The following is an 18,457-nucleotide window of genomic DNA, read 5'->3' as shown; positions in this document are numbered from 1 at the left end:
GTTTTACAGCCCTTACTTCATTGTACCCAAGAAAGGCGGTGGGTTGAGACCCATCTTGGATCTGCGCATCTTGAATTGGGCCCTTCACAGGCTGAATCAGGTTCAAGATGCTCATGCAGAAATGCATCTTCAGGTGTATCCCCAATTCGTCGGTCATCCGACGTGACGTCTCCGTTCCCTCCTTCAGGGAACGAGGGTTACCATACGTAACCGAGACGTTTCATTTAAAAAGAAGATTGTTGTTCAGCCATTGTTAGATCATCACATGTGTATTTGCAGCGCAAGTCTTTTTTTCAACGTGGATTGTTTGATTTAATGATTTTTTTATTTTGTATTATTTTGATGTCACCTTTGCCCAGGTGGTGATGCGCCCCTTCTTGATGGCATCACAGCAGATGGACAAGATGGTGTCTCTTTTGTTCACCCAATGGGAAAGATATTTCTACAACCACTTGCAGGTCAGCTTTTATCTAATCCAGGTTGTCTATAATGGTATACAGTTGTGCTCTTAAATTTACAGACCCCTTACATCTGTAAGACGTTTAGCATTTTTAAGAGCGAGATGACATCTTAAATAAGAAATGATAGTGTCTTAAAAAATAAGATAATAAAAAACTCAAATTCAAAAGTTTGTGTTAAGTTCTTAATAAAATGTGTCTTTAATTACACAAATCCAGAAACAGTACTAAATCTAGAAAAAAAATCTGAAATAAATCCACCAATTGTTTCAGTATTTTTCAATACACCCAATATGCACTAGAACTGATTGTTTTTCTTGTAGAAGTTGGCTGTATTGAGAAAACAGGCCATGCACACATCCACACTGATTCAGTAATAAACATGAAATTGAGAAAATTTAACTTGTGGTAGATAATAGAAGACCTTATGTGACTTATTGAAGTTGGCGCCACTGTTTATTACTGCAAGTGTGTTTTGAGTTAAAAGGCCAGAATTCAGACCGACTGTCGCTTGTGAGGCCAAGCACAACTTTTTGATATTACTTCGATAACTTTCATTATTAATTAATTAACAAACTTTATAAAATGCTTAACAGATTAGTTTAAAAAAAGGTTCAGGGCAAGTAGTTGCTAGTTAATTTACCAATTATTAATGCTATTATAAACTATTAATTTTTATCTTTAATTATGAACTGTATTTTTAAGTAGACATTGGCAATAATATTTATGTTTTATATTAAATTTAATATTTTAAACTGTAAATTTTTAATTTACAGCCAGAAGTTTATTTTGGCAACTGTATATTAACATATACAGTAGATGGTTTCAAGGCAAAAACACATCAAACTTTTTTTTAATAGGGGCTTTAAACTCCTGATAATTTAGATGAATTGTTATCTTGTTTGTTTTCCCCCAGATTTCAAGATTCCCAATTTTTTACAAGAAGACACCCTAGACTGAAGCACTGGGGTTTTGAAGCAGTGCTGTGCAGTACTGATGTATTTGTATGTGTTCTAGCTATGGAGAGTCATGGGGAAGCTGAGATCCAGGTGTATTTAAATTGCAGCCACTGTCAGACCCAGAGCTGTAAGAGAGATGAAGATACCAGACTCATCCTCTGCCTGTGCGACATCGATGAGTTTCTTGCACCAGACAACGTCACCTGCCTAGGTACCTAAACAGCCGGTGGCCATTTGCCCTTAAAAGTTTGTCTATAAAAGCATTTGTTTGAAATATTTCTAATTCACCACTTTTTACGTCATCCACCAGTTGTTGCATTGGGCTCCCAGGCAGACGGATCCCCATCCCTGATATTTATCCTGGTGGTGATCGCGTCCACAGTAGTTACGGGTGTTGTTCTGACCTGTGCCAGCCTCACGCTCAGTAAGAGACTCTTCCAGTTCTGCATCAGCTCTGTGCCCTCCACATTCCATCATCTCTGACATGCTTCATTTATCTCCCTGTGACATATATATATGCCTGTATATAGGCTTGCAAAAAACTGCATTTCCTAGAAGAGCAAATTCAGGGGAGTGCAACATCAGTGCTTTTAGAGCTTGTAGCAAACAATAATTGTGAGAACAACAGGAAGGAGAATGGGAATTATAATCAAAGTTGGTGACTAGTTGTTGTTTTTTTTCATGCCCCCAAATTATTTTTCAAGTACAAAAATAACTTAAAAACATTGGAGCCAGTGGGCATTAGTGTTTCATCATTTAAAAAAACCTAAAGAAAATAGATAAAAAATGTGACGAACAAAACTGTGACATGAAAAAAAAACCCACTAGGGACAATTATGTGGCCAAATGTTATACAGCACTTTAATACTGTGGGAAAGGGCACAAGTAACAGTGACAATTGACATATACACTAGCTTTGGCTATCAGTTTGGCTATCAATTTGGCATCAGTAAGTTTGTTTTTTAATACTTTAATAATAATAAAAATTAATACTTTTATTCACCGAGGAGGCATTAAATTGATCAAAAGTTACAGTAAAGACATTTATAATGCACTTAAATGCTGTTCTTTTGAACTTTGTTCATCAAGAATGCTGAAAAAATGTATCAAGGTACAAAAATATTAAGCAGCACAACTGTTAACATTGATAATTGTTACGACCCCAGAAGTTGTAAGAAGTGTTCCAAATCAGCATTTTTGAAAGACCATGTGACACTGAAGACTGGAGAAATGGCTGCTAAAAATTCAGCTTTGCCATTACAGGAATAAATTACATTGTAAAATATGTTCAAATAGAAAACAGTTATTTTAAAGTGGTTTTCACTGTACTTTTGTTCAAATAAATGCAGCCTTGGTGAGCATAAGAGAGACATTTAAAAATTATACCGACCCTAAACTTTTGAACCATAGTGCACACAGGCTAAAATGGATGACATGAATCTTCACCACAACACCCCCTTTTTTTTATGAACTATCAAATGTGTATTACAAAAGCTTTAAATTATGCTAAATAAGCTAACTGCCAGTTAGGCCTCCAGCAATATTCACATATATTCACTTGTTTCTTAATTCCTAACATTTTGCGGTTGCTCTTGCTGTTATCTTGCTGTTAATTTCACACTCAGTGTAATGAATGAAAAAATGTTTCTTTTAACATATCTTTTCTGTTAAATTTTGAACAGTGTGTTTTTAATATTCGTACAAATTGCTTGCTTGTTTTTTATATATCTAACTACTGTATGTAGTGTTGCACAATACCCCTTAAAGGAATGAGGAGGGAACTAAGACAGGGACTGCTATTAACCTTAAAACATGGCCTTTGAAATTAATGCATGTAAATAAACAATCAAGCCCAATTATTTTCAAAACTAACTGCAGTCTCACTGATGGGCTTTTTTGTAAATGCGTGCTGACCAGTATCTTAATTATAATTGCTGCTATTTAACTTGTGTGTTTTTACTTGCAACAACATTTTATGCTTAAAAAAAGGATTATTTTCCAATACAGGACAGTGAGGGAATATTGAGGGTGTCATAATGCACTGTCCCTATAAATGTGAGCATCTTGCGGAATTAACGAGGTTATCATTTTTTTCTTCAAAAATATTGGTCAAAATTCATAATACTTTCATCGCACTGGTGGCTGTCCAAAACACCAACCTTTGAATTTAACTCTCATAAAGGAATCTAAAAAATGTTTTTATATCAAAAGTCAAAAGCAGTGACTTTGGGATGCACCGAGATTTGTGATTATATTGATAATTACTTTATTACATATAATCACTTAGGATATTTGATTGGCTACAAAAAAGATAAGAAAACAAAAAAGATATGATAACATATATGATGGCCGATATTATAAATAAATACTGTTTGGTTTTTCCCCTAACATTACAATTTAAAATGTTATACTTAATGGAAATCTATAGGCATTAAAACTTTATAATATGCTATAGAAACTTGGCATAGAAAGAGTATATTGTTTGAATAGAAGAAAGAAAGTACTTGCTTTTATCACCACCTTAATCTGGTCAGTGTCAATAAATAAAGAATATGGCACTTTACAATAAGGTTCTATCGATTAACTAAAATTAACCAACAATGAGCAATACATTTGTTACACTATATATTAATCTTTGTTACCTTTAGTTAACAATACAAATAAAAATACAGCTGTTCATTGTTTGTTCATGTTAGCTCAGGTAATATTATACATCTTTTGATTTTAATATTGTATTGGTGAATGTTGAAATTAACAAATTAAAATGTTTTAGAATTATTTTTCATGTTGTTATTGTATAGTAGTTAACTAATGTTAACAAAAGGAACCTTATTGTAAAATGTTATCGAAATATGTATTGTGCATTCCTAGAAATCACTAGAACCCATTTCTAGAACTCAATTTCCCAAACCCTTTAAATATGATAGAGATATGCCGTAAACCAACAATCTGCCACGGTGCTCTAACTTTTTGTATATGCGATGGACTCTTATCACTATAAATGCTTTATTTTTATATTGATCATGCTTATTATCACGTATCCTCCTTATGTTTGATTTAAAAACATATTGTTTGTTTGACTTGTGCACTAACTGTAAAATGCTGTGCCATGACTTGTTTTGTATGTATTTTTAAGATAAATAAAGACTTGTCATAACCCAAATTCCCAAAGAGAAGTGAAACAGACCTCTAAAAAGACATCTTAAAGCATGTTTCTTGAAAAGGTTTTTGTTTTGTATATTTAATTTGAACATTATATTTAATTTTCGGCAATTTACATGTAATCTAAACTCAAATGCAAACAGCAGAGCGAGGTCTCTGGGTCCTTAGTTAGTAGAGCTCCACTGGACGCTAATTGTGTGTCTTCCCCTGAGCTCTCCCCCATGCAGGTTGGTAGTCTTTGCTCGGGTTAACCCCCCTCACCCTTAATGCCTGGTCAACTTCCTGCCGGCTTCGCTTCGCGCCACTGCGCCAGCAGCCCGACGGCAAAAGGGGACCTCTCACCTCCATGCAGCGCCCTCCCCAGCAGACTACCAACCTGCATTGGGGACATGGGCAGCCTCCACTGAGGGTGAGTCCACCCTGCCCGATTGCTTGCTGACAGGCCCAGAGCTTCAGTCCTCACCTGAGAGGCTTTTTTGATTTTATAATGCACAATTCTGTCCTCTTGATAGAATTCCATGGGAGAAATAAGTGCACTTGGTTGAAAATTACCATCATGCTGAAAGTCTGTTGACACTTTTATGATGCATCACTTTCATCTTGCACAAATTGTACTCTGAGACCAATAATTATGCAAATTAAGCAGGTGGAATTATTCCTAAAGAGAACTTCTTAAAAACATGATCACTTTTGCTGATTCCTGGTGTGTTTTTGTCTTTTTGCAGTCTATTACCGTAAGAAGAACCACCTTCATGCGGTCAGGATTCGACTACAGAGCCCAGAGTACAAGCTTAGCAAAATCCGCTCGTCAACCATAATGACTGACTACAACCCCAACTACTGCTTTGCTGGCAAGGCGGCTTCACTGAGTGAGCTTAAGGAGGTTCCACGTAAGAATATCACCCTCCTCAGGTATCTATATGCCGCTTCATACATACCGTTTGAGGTCCCTAAGATTTTAAAAAAGTTTTTGAAAGAAGTCTCTTATACTCAGCAAGACTGAATTCATTTGATCAAAAATACAGTAAGAACAGTAATATTGTGAAATATTATTGCAATTTAAAATAAATTTTTTTCCTATTTTAATATACTTTAAAATGTAATATATTCCTGTGATGACAAAGCTGAATTTTCAGCATCATTACTCCAGTCTTCAGTGTCACATGATCCTTCAGAAATCATTCTAATCTGCTGATTTGGTGCTCAAGAAACATCTCTTAATATTATCAATGTTGAAAACAGTTTTCTGTGGAAACCATGATACTTTTTTTCAGGATTATTTGATGAATAGAAAGTTCAAAAGGACAGCGTTTATGTGAAATAAAAATCTTTTGTTAAATTATAAATGTCTTTACTGTGACAATTAATGCATCCTTGCTGTATGAAAGTATTATTTCTCAAACTATTGAACAGCAGGGCATAATAGATTATTCTGAGTCATATACTTTTTTAACTTTTTTCTTTAATTTAATCATTCTTTGATCTTAAGACTTTAAGACTTTTTTTAAATTTTTTTTAGAATTTATTGATCTAGGTTACTGTTATTTGTAAATATGTGGTTGTTCAGTGTTTATTCATAATACATTAATGCTAATTTATTTAAAACAAAAAAAATAGAGTAGTTTATATAGAAGTTGACATGAACCTAGATTAATACACGTTTTAAAAGATTTTTCATTTTTAGTTCTTGATACCTAATGCATTATCTAATGTTTACAAGGTTAAGGTGGTTAAGGCTCAAGGATGGTGTCTGCAAACTGTGAGTCATCACAGGCCAACACGGAATCTGCATGCACAGAATTCCATGTAAAGTTCTGTGAATTCTTTAGAATTTGAATGGAAAGTCTTACACATCCACTGTGCATTATATGTTAACATTATGTCTGTTCATTATGTTTTATTTTGGCTAATTTGTTTATTCCACCAGCCAACAATAAGAATGTAATGCTCTCAGCTCCATTTAACACATTTGATCACATTTGCATTCATTTTGTAAAATTTCACAAATGTAATTCAAAGTTAATGAAAATATAACCCAGGTTGCGCTGGTCCTGTTATTAGTTAAAATAATGTTCTGGGTTAAATACATGTTGAGCTCTGTTGACAGCATATGTGTGATGTGCTGTTGAATAACAACTAAAAATAATGTTGACTTGTACATAACTTAAAACAAATTATAGACTGGAAGTCTTCAGCATGTATCAGATTCTACCCACAATATTCATTTAATATTCTGTGATGACATGTAAAAGTACTGGAAATTAGTTCCACATTTCAACATGTCAGTAATGACGTCTGTCTGGAATTTTTAACTATAGGGCGTTGGGACACGGTGCCTTTGGGGAAGTGTATGAGGGACAGGTTTTGGGTATGAATGGAGAAAACACAGCCATGCAGGTTGCTATAAAGGTGAGTATTCCCAGGTCTGCCTTTCCCTTTGAAATGGGTTTCTGGCTTCTCTTAATTGATTCTGTGTTTTATCTCTCTCCATCCCTCTGACAGACTCTTCCAGAAATCTGTTCTGAACAGGATGAGATGGATTTCCTAATGGAGGCTCTGATTATGAGGTATGCTTGGCTGCAGCACACACTCACAGCACTGCTGTGGCTGCACATGTATGCGACAGACGGAAAATGAGGGATGAGACATTGTCATTCCAATCCTCTGCTCTCAGTCGAACTAACTGTAGGCTATGAAATTTGTTCCTTTCTTTTTAATTGTTTGTTGTGATTAGCAGGTTCACATCTGTTGTTTGTTTTTGAGGGTATGGCATCCTCTTTAGTCAAGCAGCAGATTTTTTCTAGTGATTCATAGTCTTCTGAGCAAAGCGTACTCTAGTTAATGAAAAACATCATATGCTTCATACTTCATTTGCATGGGCTAGATCAGTGATTCCCTACCAGCGGATATTTCCATTTTGACTTGACTTTGTAAAACTAATCATGCAGAAATGTTCAAATAGGTGCATAATATAACTTATAAAATGTATATTATTATACAAAATAATATATCAATTATATCAATAAAAACTCATATAAATAACTTTACATAAACCTTTTAAAATAAAACAGTAAAGCTGTCAAAAGATTAAAATCCCTTATTTATTTATTTATTTATTTACATGAAGAATTATTATACGGGTACTAATGATTTACTAGTGCAATATTGAGCTTTACTGATGGGATTACAGGGATATATTATATAAGACAAAAATGGTTGGAAAAACTAGCCTTAATAATGCATATATTTGAAAAATGTTATGATATATCATAAGAAGAAAAAGTTAAAGTATTTCAATAGGATTCCATTGTTCAGTACAGTGGCTTAAAAATCAGTTGCCCTTCATTTCAAGATGCTTAAACCAAGATGAGCAAAATAAACTATAAACAAAATAAACATTTCACATTACAATAATTGGAATACAGTCAAATATTCATTTGAAATGACATATTCACTCAATATTGTCATTGACATGCTGTGTGTGAGTCAAGTTTTCCGTTCTTCTGAATAGTTCAGTTGGTTTTTTTCCTTCACTTTTTGTGCAGTAAGTTCAGCCATCAGAACATTGTGCGCTGTATTGGCGTCAGTCTGCAGATCCTACCTCGCTTCATACTGCTGGAGCTCATGACAGGAGGAGACATGAAGACTTTCCTGAGACTAAACCGGCCCAGAACTGTGAGTGTTTGTATGTATTTGAGTGTATAGACATCATACTGTTTATATATGTTTTTATATAACTCTGTTTCTCAGTTAGCAGTCATTTTTGCTTTCATGACGATTGTTTGCCAACATGTGTGGAACATGCTTTGCATTAGAAAACAACATTAATTATGAATAATAAATTCCATTTATTATGAAGAGAGGTAAGATAAGCACAATTTAAATACAAAACAATTCTCTAAAAGAACTTGAATATGTACAATGGAAGTACTGTATAGTTCCGAAATATTAATATCGTGTTTTTCCACAGAATCATCCGTCTTCTCTAAGTATGCTGGAGCTTCTGCATATGGCCAGAGACATTGCACTTGGTTGTCGCTATCTAGAAGAGAACCACTTCATCCACAGGTGATTTCTCACAGCCAAACCTGACTGAATTTTGCCCTAAAGTAGCATTCATTGTCTCGATAAGTGGAAACGGCTCTTTAGTGAATATGTAGATGTCATGAACTCACTGCAGTCTGAGACCTTGATGTCTCACACAAGTCAAGCAAGTATGTATGGTGTGTGTTTCAGGGACATTGCAGCACGAAACTGCCTTTTGACCTGTCCTGGTCCAGAGAGAGTGGCTAAAATTGGAGATTTTGGGATGGCTCGAGACATTTATAGGTGCTTTTATCAAACTTCTTATCTCACATCCTTTATTTGTGGTTTAGTACCTGTTAAATGTAATAACGAACACAGGCATTGAGTTTTGACAAAGGAATACTTTGCATTGCAGGGCGAGTTACTATAGGAAGAGTGGCCGTGCAATGTTACCAGTGAAGTGGATGCCACCTGAAGCCTTTCTAGAGGGCATTTTTACATGCAAGACTGACACCTGGTATATAACAGATCTGGTGTACTGAAAGACCTTCTTTTGTTAGCATCTAAAAAGAACTATAGTTTTTAAATCAGTGTTTAGTGCACTGTTATGCCAAGATTCAGGTAAAATATATAGAAATACACTGTATAGGTATAATATTTATTAAATTATTAATTGATATCACTCGATTTTTATTAGATATTTTTATTATGTATAAAAAGAGCAGAGCCCTGAGGCCAGACATGGTCATTACATGTAATTTGTCTCCATCTGCAGGTCTTTTGGGGTACTGCTGTGGGAGATTTTCTCTCTTGGATACATGCCTTATCCCTGCAAGACCAATCAGGAGGTATTGGAGTTTGTAACAGGTGGAGGTCGTATGGATCCGCCTAAGAGCTGCCCAGGCCCTGTGTAAGCAACAATAACAGCTTTGAGAATGGATCTTGGGCCTAACCTGAACTTAAAGGGATAGTTCACCCAAAAATTAATTACTCACCCTCATGTCGTTATAAACCTGTAAGATGTTCATCAGATGTTCATGTGTATCTTTGGAACACAGATTAAGATATTTTTGATCAAATCTGAGAGCCTTCTGATCCTCCATAGACAGCAACGCAACTACCATGTTCAAGGCCCAGAAATGTTAGTAAGGACATCGTTAAAATAGTCCATGTGACATCAATGGTTCAACCTTCATTTTTATGAAGCTACGAGAATACTTTTTGTGCGCAAAGAAAACAAAAATAACGACTTTATTCAACAATGTGATAGTTCCCTTGCTGTCTATGCAGGGTCAGAAAGCTCTTGGATTTAATCAAAAATATATTAATTTGTGTTCCGAAGATGAGCGAAGGTCTTACAGGTTTGGAAGGACATGAGGGTGAGTAATTAATGACAGAATTTTAATTTCTGGGGGAACTATCCCTTTAAAGGGGACATCGAATGACCTATTTTTCACAAGTTGGTATGATTCTTTAGGGTCTTCATGAAATGTCTGTAACATGATTTTTATTTACAATTCCTCAATAGTCGTGTAAAACAACACCCTTTTTACCTTGTCAAAAACAGCTCCAGAGACCCGTTTCGGTGCGTGTGTCTTTAAATGATAATGAGCTACTGCTCACCCTGCCCCTCACTTCCATGAAAGAGGAAAGGCGATTTGCAAATAATCATAAAAATATAAAGTGTGAGACTTACTTCTTCTTGAGGTGCAGCTGGATCACGAAGAGTAGGTACTACTGATTCATCCTTAGAGTTGTAACTTTTTTTTAGCAAAACCTGCCTTGAATTGTCCCTCGATCAGAAAGCAGTCTGGAGTAAAATGATTTGACAGACATAAGCAAATTTAGGTGTATTCGGTATTCGCATTACCATCAAAAACAAAACTAATCCACTGCGTCCTCAGTGGCTCTGATGTTGGGAGAAAATGAAGACTCTCATGTTCACTTTTACATCCAACTACAAAACGCCTGCATTGCTTACGAGACATTGTCTCTACAGCTGCTTGAGCACGGAGAAAATGGCGGACAGGGTACAACTGGCTGAGGGCGGAAATATGCTAATACGGGACCATTGGGTCCATCAGAGGTCGTGGGCGGGGCTTGAGCAATATGACGTCATATTGCTCAGAAAATCAAAACAGCTTGATAATTGAGACTCTAGGTTTTTTGGGGATTAAGAAAAAGAAGTGAATGTATTTTTATCATTGTAGGGTGGTTGTGTCCACACACTGCATTGCAAACACCATGTAAAAGTGAATTTTGCATCCAATGTTCCCTTTAAATAAATGTGAATGTAAAAAATGTGACTTAGAAGCTATGAAGAAGTTTATATCATTAGTGAAATGTGACTAATCTGTTTTAATTATTAAAATGAACAGAATAATTGTTATAATTACTGTAAGTGTTTTGGATTTCATTCTGTTTTAGTTATCGGATCATGACACAGTGTTGGCAACACTGTCCAGAACACCGACCAAACTTTTCTACTATTTTAGAGAGGATCAACTACTGTACACAGGTATAACAGAGTCTGAATCTGACAGATTTAGATTTTAGATTTTTTTTTTTAAATTTACTTCAGATGCTGTGTTCATTTAATTTGCTTAGATCTGAGGTTTTCAAATATATTTCTGTCTTGGTCCCCGCTTCCTAAAATATATTATTGTGTACAAAGACCCATTTATACTTCATGAGAAAACTATTAAGCATGGTATAATAAAAACATTTCCAAAATTAAATAATTAATTTTTTTAATTGTTAAAAAATTTATTTCTGTAGCATCTTTTACAGTAAATATCGTTCCCAAGTAGCTTGTATTTATATACTATTATCATATTTATTCATATTTTAAATGAGCTTTTTTTATTTAAAATTCAGTTTTCATTTTTGTTTATGCTTTATGTTATGTGCTGTTGTCATTATTAATTTTTTATATTTATATTTATCTTTATCTTTATTTCAGTTTTAGTAATTTTAGAACTTGAACCTAAACTTATTTATTTCAGGTAGTTACCAAGGCAATATTTTCTAAATTCCATTCGAGTTTCATTTAAATTGTGGTTTATTTCAGCATTATTTCAATTCTCAAAAACAATTTTTAATAGTCTTAGTTTTAGTTAATGTTAACAACACTGCTTATAACCCACAGTGGCAAAAAGAAACACCAAATTTTTTTTTTTACTCACAAAACTACTGGCAGATTTATTTTATTTCTTAATCTTAAAAAGTTGAGTCAACAAAATAAAATAATCCAGTAATAGTAATAATAATGAAAAACCCTGACTTGCATCACTTGTATTGACCCTTTTCTTCTTGCATCCTTTGATCCGTCAGGACCCTGATGTCATCAACACCCCTCTTCCAGTGGAGTACGGTCCAGCTGTCGAAGAAGAAGGTGGCACTGTGATCCGTCCTGAAGGATCAGGCAGTATGTCCCCTCTTCTAGTGGCCCACTCTATGTCCCAGGATGCTTCCCCTCGAATGGGCATCACTGGTTCAGCCCCACAAGCCCTCAAACCTACAAAGCTACAAAGATCGGTCCATCTCGCACAGGAGGTGGGCACGTACCGAGAAACATTAGAGCCATGTTGGGCTGAGCCAGTTCCTTCTCCGGGAGTTTGTCCAGGACAATGGCTTCAAGTCCCAGATCACCGGCCGTGCTCCAGTAGCAGTTCGTCATCAGGCAGCCAGAAGCTAAAGAACAAGACTAAAAACCTTTGGAACCCTACCTACGGTTCCTGGATCCTGGAGAGCTACGGAAGAGGGAAGACGGCCTTATGTCAGACCCAGTCCATGCCACTGTCTTGCAACCCCACGTCCATATCTGTCCCGTCCTCTACCTCGGAGCGCATTGACCCTAGAGTAGAAGTTAAAACAAATGTCTCGACATCCCCACCTTTGTCTGCAGCATCCTCCCAGACCACGTTTAGTCCTACAGGGTCTCCCTCTCAGAAGGGTCCAACAGGGGCTACGGGCGGCTCGCTTGGCTATGGACTTGGCGAAACTCCAAAGCTTCCCGTGTGGCAACGTAAACTATGCGTACGATGAGCAGAGCTACGAGACTGAGAGTTTGCCTGTAGTTGTGTCCAAATCTGTGGAGCCCAGCACCAGCTCTTCAGCTACGTCTTCACTTGCTGCCCTCGGCCTGGCCATGACATTTACCCACAAACCACTGGTGAAACGCCATGCTAGCTACGGACATGAGGATGTAAGGAGGCACACCCAGTCTGAGAAGCCTATGAGGGACAGGGATTCTGGCTTTTCCTTGTCTGAAGACCTCAGTGTCACCCCTGTGTAGCATTGAAGAATAGTCTGACTGAGAAAACACCTACTTTTTTTGGTGTTATTTTGTTTTTGGCACAAAGGTATTTTACTGCAATAACTGCAGTGGATTAGCTAGAGGCAGAATGGCAGGTTAAGGCTGGAATACACTTCACGACTTTTAAAATCTGTATAATTTTAAAACACTAGGCATCATACAGTACACTTGCTGAAACTAAGCACCACACACTAAATGACTAAGATGCGGTCACTTTGTTTTCTTCACTTTTTTTTGCAGGCTAAAAAAATTGATTGTCAATAGTGTAGAGACGTATCACACCGAAGTCACTTTCAAACCAAGCGGTTTTCTGTTGGTCAACATAGCGAATCCATGTGATCAACTTGAACCTGTTGTGAAATCTGCATGGGGAAATCTTTAGCCCTTGCGTGAAATTCTTAATTGAATGGATTCCCATTGAAAAGGATTTCACCAGCTAAAAACTTTGCAGAACAACTTCAGGACAATTTGACCTCACCTTGAAGATCACACACTACCAGACTTTCAAGTCATTCTGAAAACAACAAACAAAGTCATGCAGAAACATGTGCCTCGTTGATGGAGACCATAGACTGTATAAAAACAAGATGGAGACGCAAGACAAATGAAAACAATGTGTTCTAAAATTGGCTTAAAATATCAAACATGTTTGATACTCTCAGAAACTAGATGGTATCATAGTCTGAAGCTAAAAAATCAGTCTTTATCCATTATACACTACGCAATTTTCTGCGAAATCTGTGAGCGCCAAAATCTTCAAACTTTGGTAATTTGTGTCATCCTCATCCAGATGGCAAATTGGGGCAAAGATCTGAGGAAAAGTTTTGTAGTGTATTCCAGTCTTTAATAACTGCCAGTTGGAAACTATGTGCAAGAGACAACATTATTGCTGTGTGGTACCAAAGACACGAGGCGTCGTAGCTAATTTGCCATTATGAGGTGGCAAATGGCTGATGGTTTCTATGGAAACTTCCACTTGGCTAATAGCAGCCCTTTTACACTGGATTCTCATCTACTGTTAACACTGTGAAAACACATGATGTTCACTTTAAGGACCACATGAAGTGAGAAGTCCTTTTCTACTGATTAGTCATAATTACCAATTAATATATATGTAGGTTTAGATGTCCTTTACAAATTTGCATTTTGCAACTGGTTTTAAGTGTATATTACAGGAAGATCCACAGCATGTTCAGACCTCACACAAATGGAAAATCCTACTCCATGCCACATAATGATCAGTCACCAAATCTAGTAATATTGAATTGATTTGTTAAAAGTAGCTGTTTGCTTTTTTAAGTTATTTGAGTGACTTGACCAACTTTAAAAGAAACAAAAAAGGTTCGTGTAAGAAGAAGAAGTTTTATTTATATAGTGCCTTTCCATAGCTCAAGGTCACTTTACATTTGTTTTTAGAAAGGACGTAAAAAAAGGACGGTTCACAAAAAAAATTAAAATTGTCATTATTTACTTACCATCAAGATGTTCCAAACCTGTATGACATTCTTTCTTAGATATTTTCAAAAATATCTGATGAAATGAGTTTAAAAGCGTTTTTTCTCCATACAACAAAAGTCAATATGTTGTTTTGGACTGCTGTAGCCAACCTGTCTGTATTTTCTCCTCTTTTAGAAAGTTGTGGAAACACTATCATGGATTTTTTTATTTTGATATTCACCGCTATAAAAGTTTACTCAACTACTATTCGGCGACTTCCGCTTTTGAGAAACCCTGGAAATGTGAAAGAGATCCATTGAAACACTCTTCAAAGTATCTTCTTTTGTGTTTTGCGGGAGAAAGTACGTCATACAGATGTGGAACGACATGGAGATGAATAAATTATGACTTTTTTGGGGGGGTGGGCGTCCCTTTAAAGCTTAGCACTGTCACCAGTTAACTCAGAGGTACAATAAAAAGGTGACAGTGTGTTGAAAGGTATTAGTAATAAAGAAATGCTGACAGAAAGCACCTTTGATCTCAGATCAGGTGGACTTTACAGGGTGTTTTGACTAGAAGGTAGCATTAAGGACCATTTTTTTAGACTAGATTTAGTGTTTTGTCTGCTGTTAGCTTTGAAAAACCAACACATTTACAAACAGTATGTTGCCTTTTCACTGAGCGTGTGTTTTGTGTGCGAAACATTGAGATAATTGTGAGGGCTTCACAAAGGTGTTGCACCCAAATATGTTAGAAGTAAATGAGGGATGTGACACGGGATATAATTGTCGTGGCTGCTGCAGATTGTATTGATTTACATGTCAATGCACTCCTCTAGGGAGCTCTTTTGAGGCATTCTCAAAAATCTATCTCAAAAGAACTATTTTTATTAGTACATTTCCCTCAAAAATAAATAAGTAAATAGAAGTGCGTTTTATCTTTAGCTACCCTATGTGAATCGTGACTGTTCCTACAGATCACCTGCAGGCAAATTCCAAGTATTACACAAACCGCATAACACCTCAGTGTGCGTAATATGATGCATGAGAAGTTTGATTTTGAAATTATTCTTCGGTATTATTACTAATTATTCTCAAATATTTTATTAGATATTGTAGTTATGCGGTGAATAATGTTTTTTTTGTGTGACGATTTATTTGTGTGTGCATTTATTAGTTATTTTAGTTAGGGACTGCTGAGAAAAGCCTTATGCAAATTTACAGACAGATGAGACTGAAGTGTATTAGCACAATCTTAAGTGTATTTTTGTCTTGTTTAACCATTTAAACGTTTCATATTTTGACTGCCTTTTAAAGAGCTTATTCTTTTTGTAGGATACTGGATAGAAGGGTAGAAATGGTTTTACTTTAGCCAGGAAAATTGAGTGCTGTATTCTTGGATTAATATTCCTTTCACACTGAACTAACCCTTATGATATGTAGCTGTAATATGTAATCTCAGTTTTAATGGTGTTTGTTTTATAATAATTATTTTGTTGAGGTTATCACTGCCAATGTTCTGCATGTGTCTTGCTTTTTATAGAAGACTTCGCAGGGGTTCATTTCTAAACAGCCAGATTAGAAATGTACCATCACATAAAGTGAATTTGAACGTACTTGTGCCTGTATTTTTTATGTTAAAAGATGGACATTGCTGCGTAATAGCAAACCTTAAATAAATTGTTTTTGATTATAATCCTGATATGAAGGACTAAAATGAATTTCAGAAATGCAGAATGATTTTTGAGCAGATGTTTTATTTATCATAAACATACTGCACAGGGAACACTGTAACAAAACTCACCTGCCCACCTAAACAAAATAGTGTCACAAGGTTAAGTTTGTCTGATAATGAAACACTTTCAGTGGTGTGCAGGTAGAGAAAATGACAACCCAGGTTCTTAAAACCGATACAATATATCCATGAAATGCATCCATATATCCATGAAAGAATTTATAAGTCCACCCTTGATTGATCACTGCAGTCAAAACGATTAATATCATTCTATTGTACAATAAATGCACTAGTGTTGTGCAGCATTCACATTGTATCACTGTATATGCATTCTACATAACACACTTGAATGCATGTGCTGCACCTACTATACACTTTAGTTTGATGGTACTTTAAGAAACAGTCAGTTGTGCTAGTGTTTGCAGGGCCTAGACATTGAACAATGTTGCTTACAACTAACCTTGATTTTGTCTTATATGAAGTGCGCAGAAATAAACAATTGATTTTGATAGATTCCAGCATGCAAACCCAGCCAAAGAAATCGGACAAGCTTGACTGATGTTGTTCCTCATTGTCTTAAAAACTCCTTTTGTAGGCACATGTAAATTGTGCCCTCATATGAATTACTTTACAATAGAGATGCACCGATTGCAATTTTCTTGGCCGATTCCGATTTCCAATTTTTTGTTAGTGTGATCTGCCGATACCGATTTTTGCTGATTCCAGTTTTCTTTCTAAGAACTATAATTGACAGCATATACAAACAAAAATCTACTTTTCTAAGTTTTATTTCCATAAAAAAACACAAGTAAAAAGTCAGTAATAAAATAAGAAAAGAAAAAAAAAAGCAAACAACAGCACAAATAAATGCAATAGAATAAAGAGAGCTATTAAACTAAGTTTTTATTCAGTTAAGAAATACTACAGAAATTAAAGTGATCAAATGTAAAATAACACTGGATGTGTTATTTTACATTTGATTACTTTAATTTCTGTAGTCTTCATTCAAAAAATTAAATACAGATTAATGCTTACCATTCAAGTTATAAAACGTATACAGTCAAGAGCAGAAAATTATTTTCTGTCTTTTGTTCTTTGATTAACATGACAGACAGCAGCAGGAATATTGGACTGCGGTCCCTTCAAGAGTTTATCCACGAACCCAATATACTGTTACACAACATGCGTTCTGTTTCTCAACTATTTAACGTTCCAAAACTTACTGTGTTTAACTGGATACTCGCCAAAACAGGCATTTTGACAATTTTTTATGTATTTGAACGTTTTAGCGCATTTAGCCACTCATTTTGGTATTTCAAGTTTTCCTTTCTCTTTGGAGTGTTACAAGCTCTTGGTGCATAAAGAAGATCTGTAAAGTTGCAAAGACTAAAGTCTCAAATCCAAAGAGATATTTTTTATAAAAGTTCAGAGTCAGCCATACCTACCTAAAACGGCTCGTTTTAAAAACGTTTATTGATCCTGGGAGAGTAACGTTAGACTACAATGCCGGCAGCATCAGTAATTATGTCCCCACTGGATGCAACAAATGCCTCGTTTGTAATGGGTTTTTAATGTTGTCTCGTCGCTCCAGCCGGGACACGGCATCAACACAATATGGTGTAGTGATGTCCGGTTCGCGAACGAATCGTTCGATTTAACCTATTGACGTCATAACTGTAAAACATCCTAGTTTGCAGATCACTGCCTGTATATGTGTTGATGCTTTAGATACAAAAATCCAAATTGTAAGAAACGTATCAGATTATAATTATGTTTTAATTGACTGATGTTATGATTACTGACTTTATATTTGAATGTGTTAAGCCCGCGATAGACTTAACGCCATTACGTCATCGCCAATGACGTCATTACGTCGAGCGTAAAATAACCGGTGAACCGGTTTTTTCAACCGGTTTATTGAATCGAACTGTCCGAAAGAACCGGTTCGCGGAAAAGAACCGAACTTCCCATCACTAATATGGTGAGGGGTGTAACATTTCCGTCTCAGGCTTGAGGTATTCGGCCAATCACAACGCACTGGATAGCTGGCCAATCAGAGCACACCTTGCTTTTTCAGACCGATGAGCTTTGTAAAAATCGATGCGTTTCAAAAAGGCGGGGCATAGAGGAGAAACAATAATGTACAGTATGTGGAAAATAATGTGTTTTTTTAACTTTAAACCGCATAAACACATTTCATTACACCAAATACACAAAATGATGTTCTTTTTAGACCCCTTTAACGAGACGTGTGTGAGAGAGAAGGGGTCGTCGGAGAGAAGACAGCGAGAATGCGCGGCTGACGTTATTGCCTGTGCCGCTGGTAACAAAACGGATCGGCTCGGAATCGGAAAGAAGTGAGA

At 36.0% G+C, this 18,457-nt stretch overlaps 1 protein-coding gene across 1 annotated transcript in view; it reads left to right on the top strand.

Annotated features, from left to right (window-relative positions):
* The window catches only part of LOC107674078 (leukocyte tyrosine kinase receptor-like), a 57,060-nt gene extending 43,528 nt beyond the window's left edge, over positions 1 to 13,532 (top strand). Inside the window, 14 exon segments of the mRNA XM_016467937.1 lie at positions 360 to 458; positions 1,476 to 1,628; positions 1,728 to 1,841; positions 5,305 to 5,491; positions 6,898 to 6,988; positions 7,082 to 7,146; positions 8,125 to 8,254; positions 8,550 to 8,647; positions 8,816 to 8,908; positions 9,021 to 9,122; positions 9,381 to 9,515; positions 11,033 to 11,123; positions 11,939 to 12,588; positions 12,590 to 13,532. Of these exon segments, the coding sequence (XP_016323423.1) occupies positions 360 to 458; positions 1,476 to 1,628; positions 1,728 to 1,841; positions 5,305 to 5,491; positions 6,898 to 6,988; positions 7,082 to 7,146; positions 8,125 to 8,254; positions 8,550 to 8,647; positions 8,816 to 8,908; positions 9,021 to 9,122; positions 9,381 to 9,515; positions 11,033 to 11,123; positions 11,939 to 12,588; positions 12,590 to 12,902 (2,321 nt within the window). The 3' untranslated portion in view covers positions 12,903 to 13,532.
* Positions 13,533 to 18,457: the final 4,925 nt, after the last annotated feature.

The sequence above is a fragment of the Sinocyclocheilus anshuiensis genome, unplaced genomic scaffold (assembly GCF_001515605.1).
Source record: "Sinocyclocheilus anshuiensis isolate Anshui unplaced genomic scaffold, SAMN03320099.WGS_v1.1 scaffold544, whole genome shotgun sequence".
Classification (NCBI taxonomy): Eukaryota; Metazoa; Chordata; class Actinopteri; order Cypriniformes; family Cyprinidae; genus Sinocyclocheilus; species Sinocyclocheilus anshuiensis.
The sequence above is the reverse complement of the archived record's forward strand: the minus strand, read 5'-3'. Positions and strand labels throughout refer to the sequence as shown.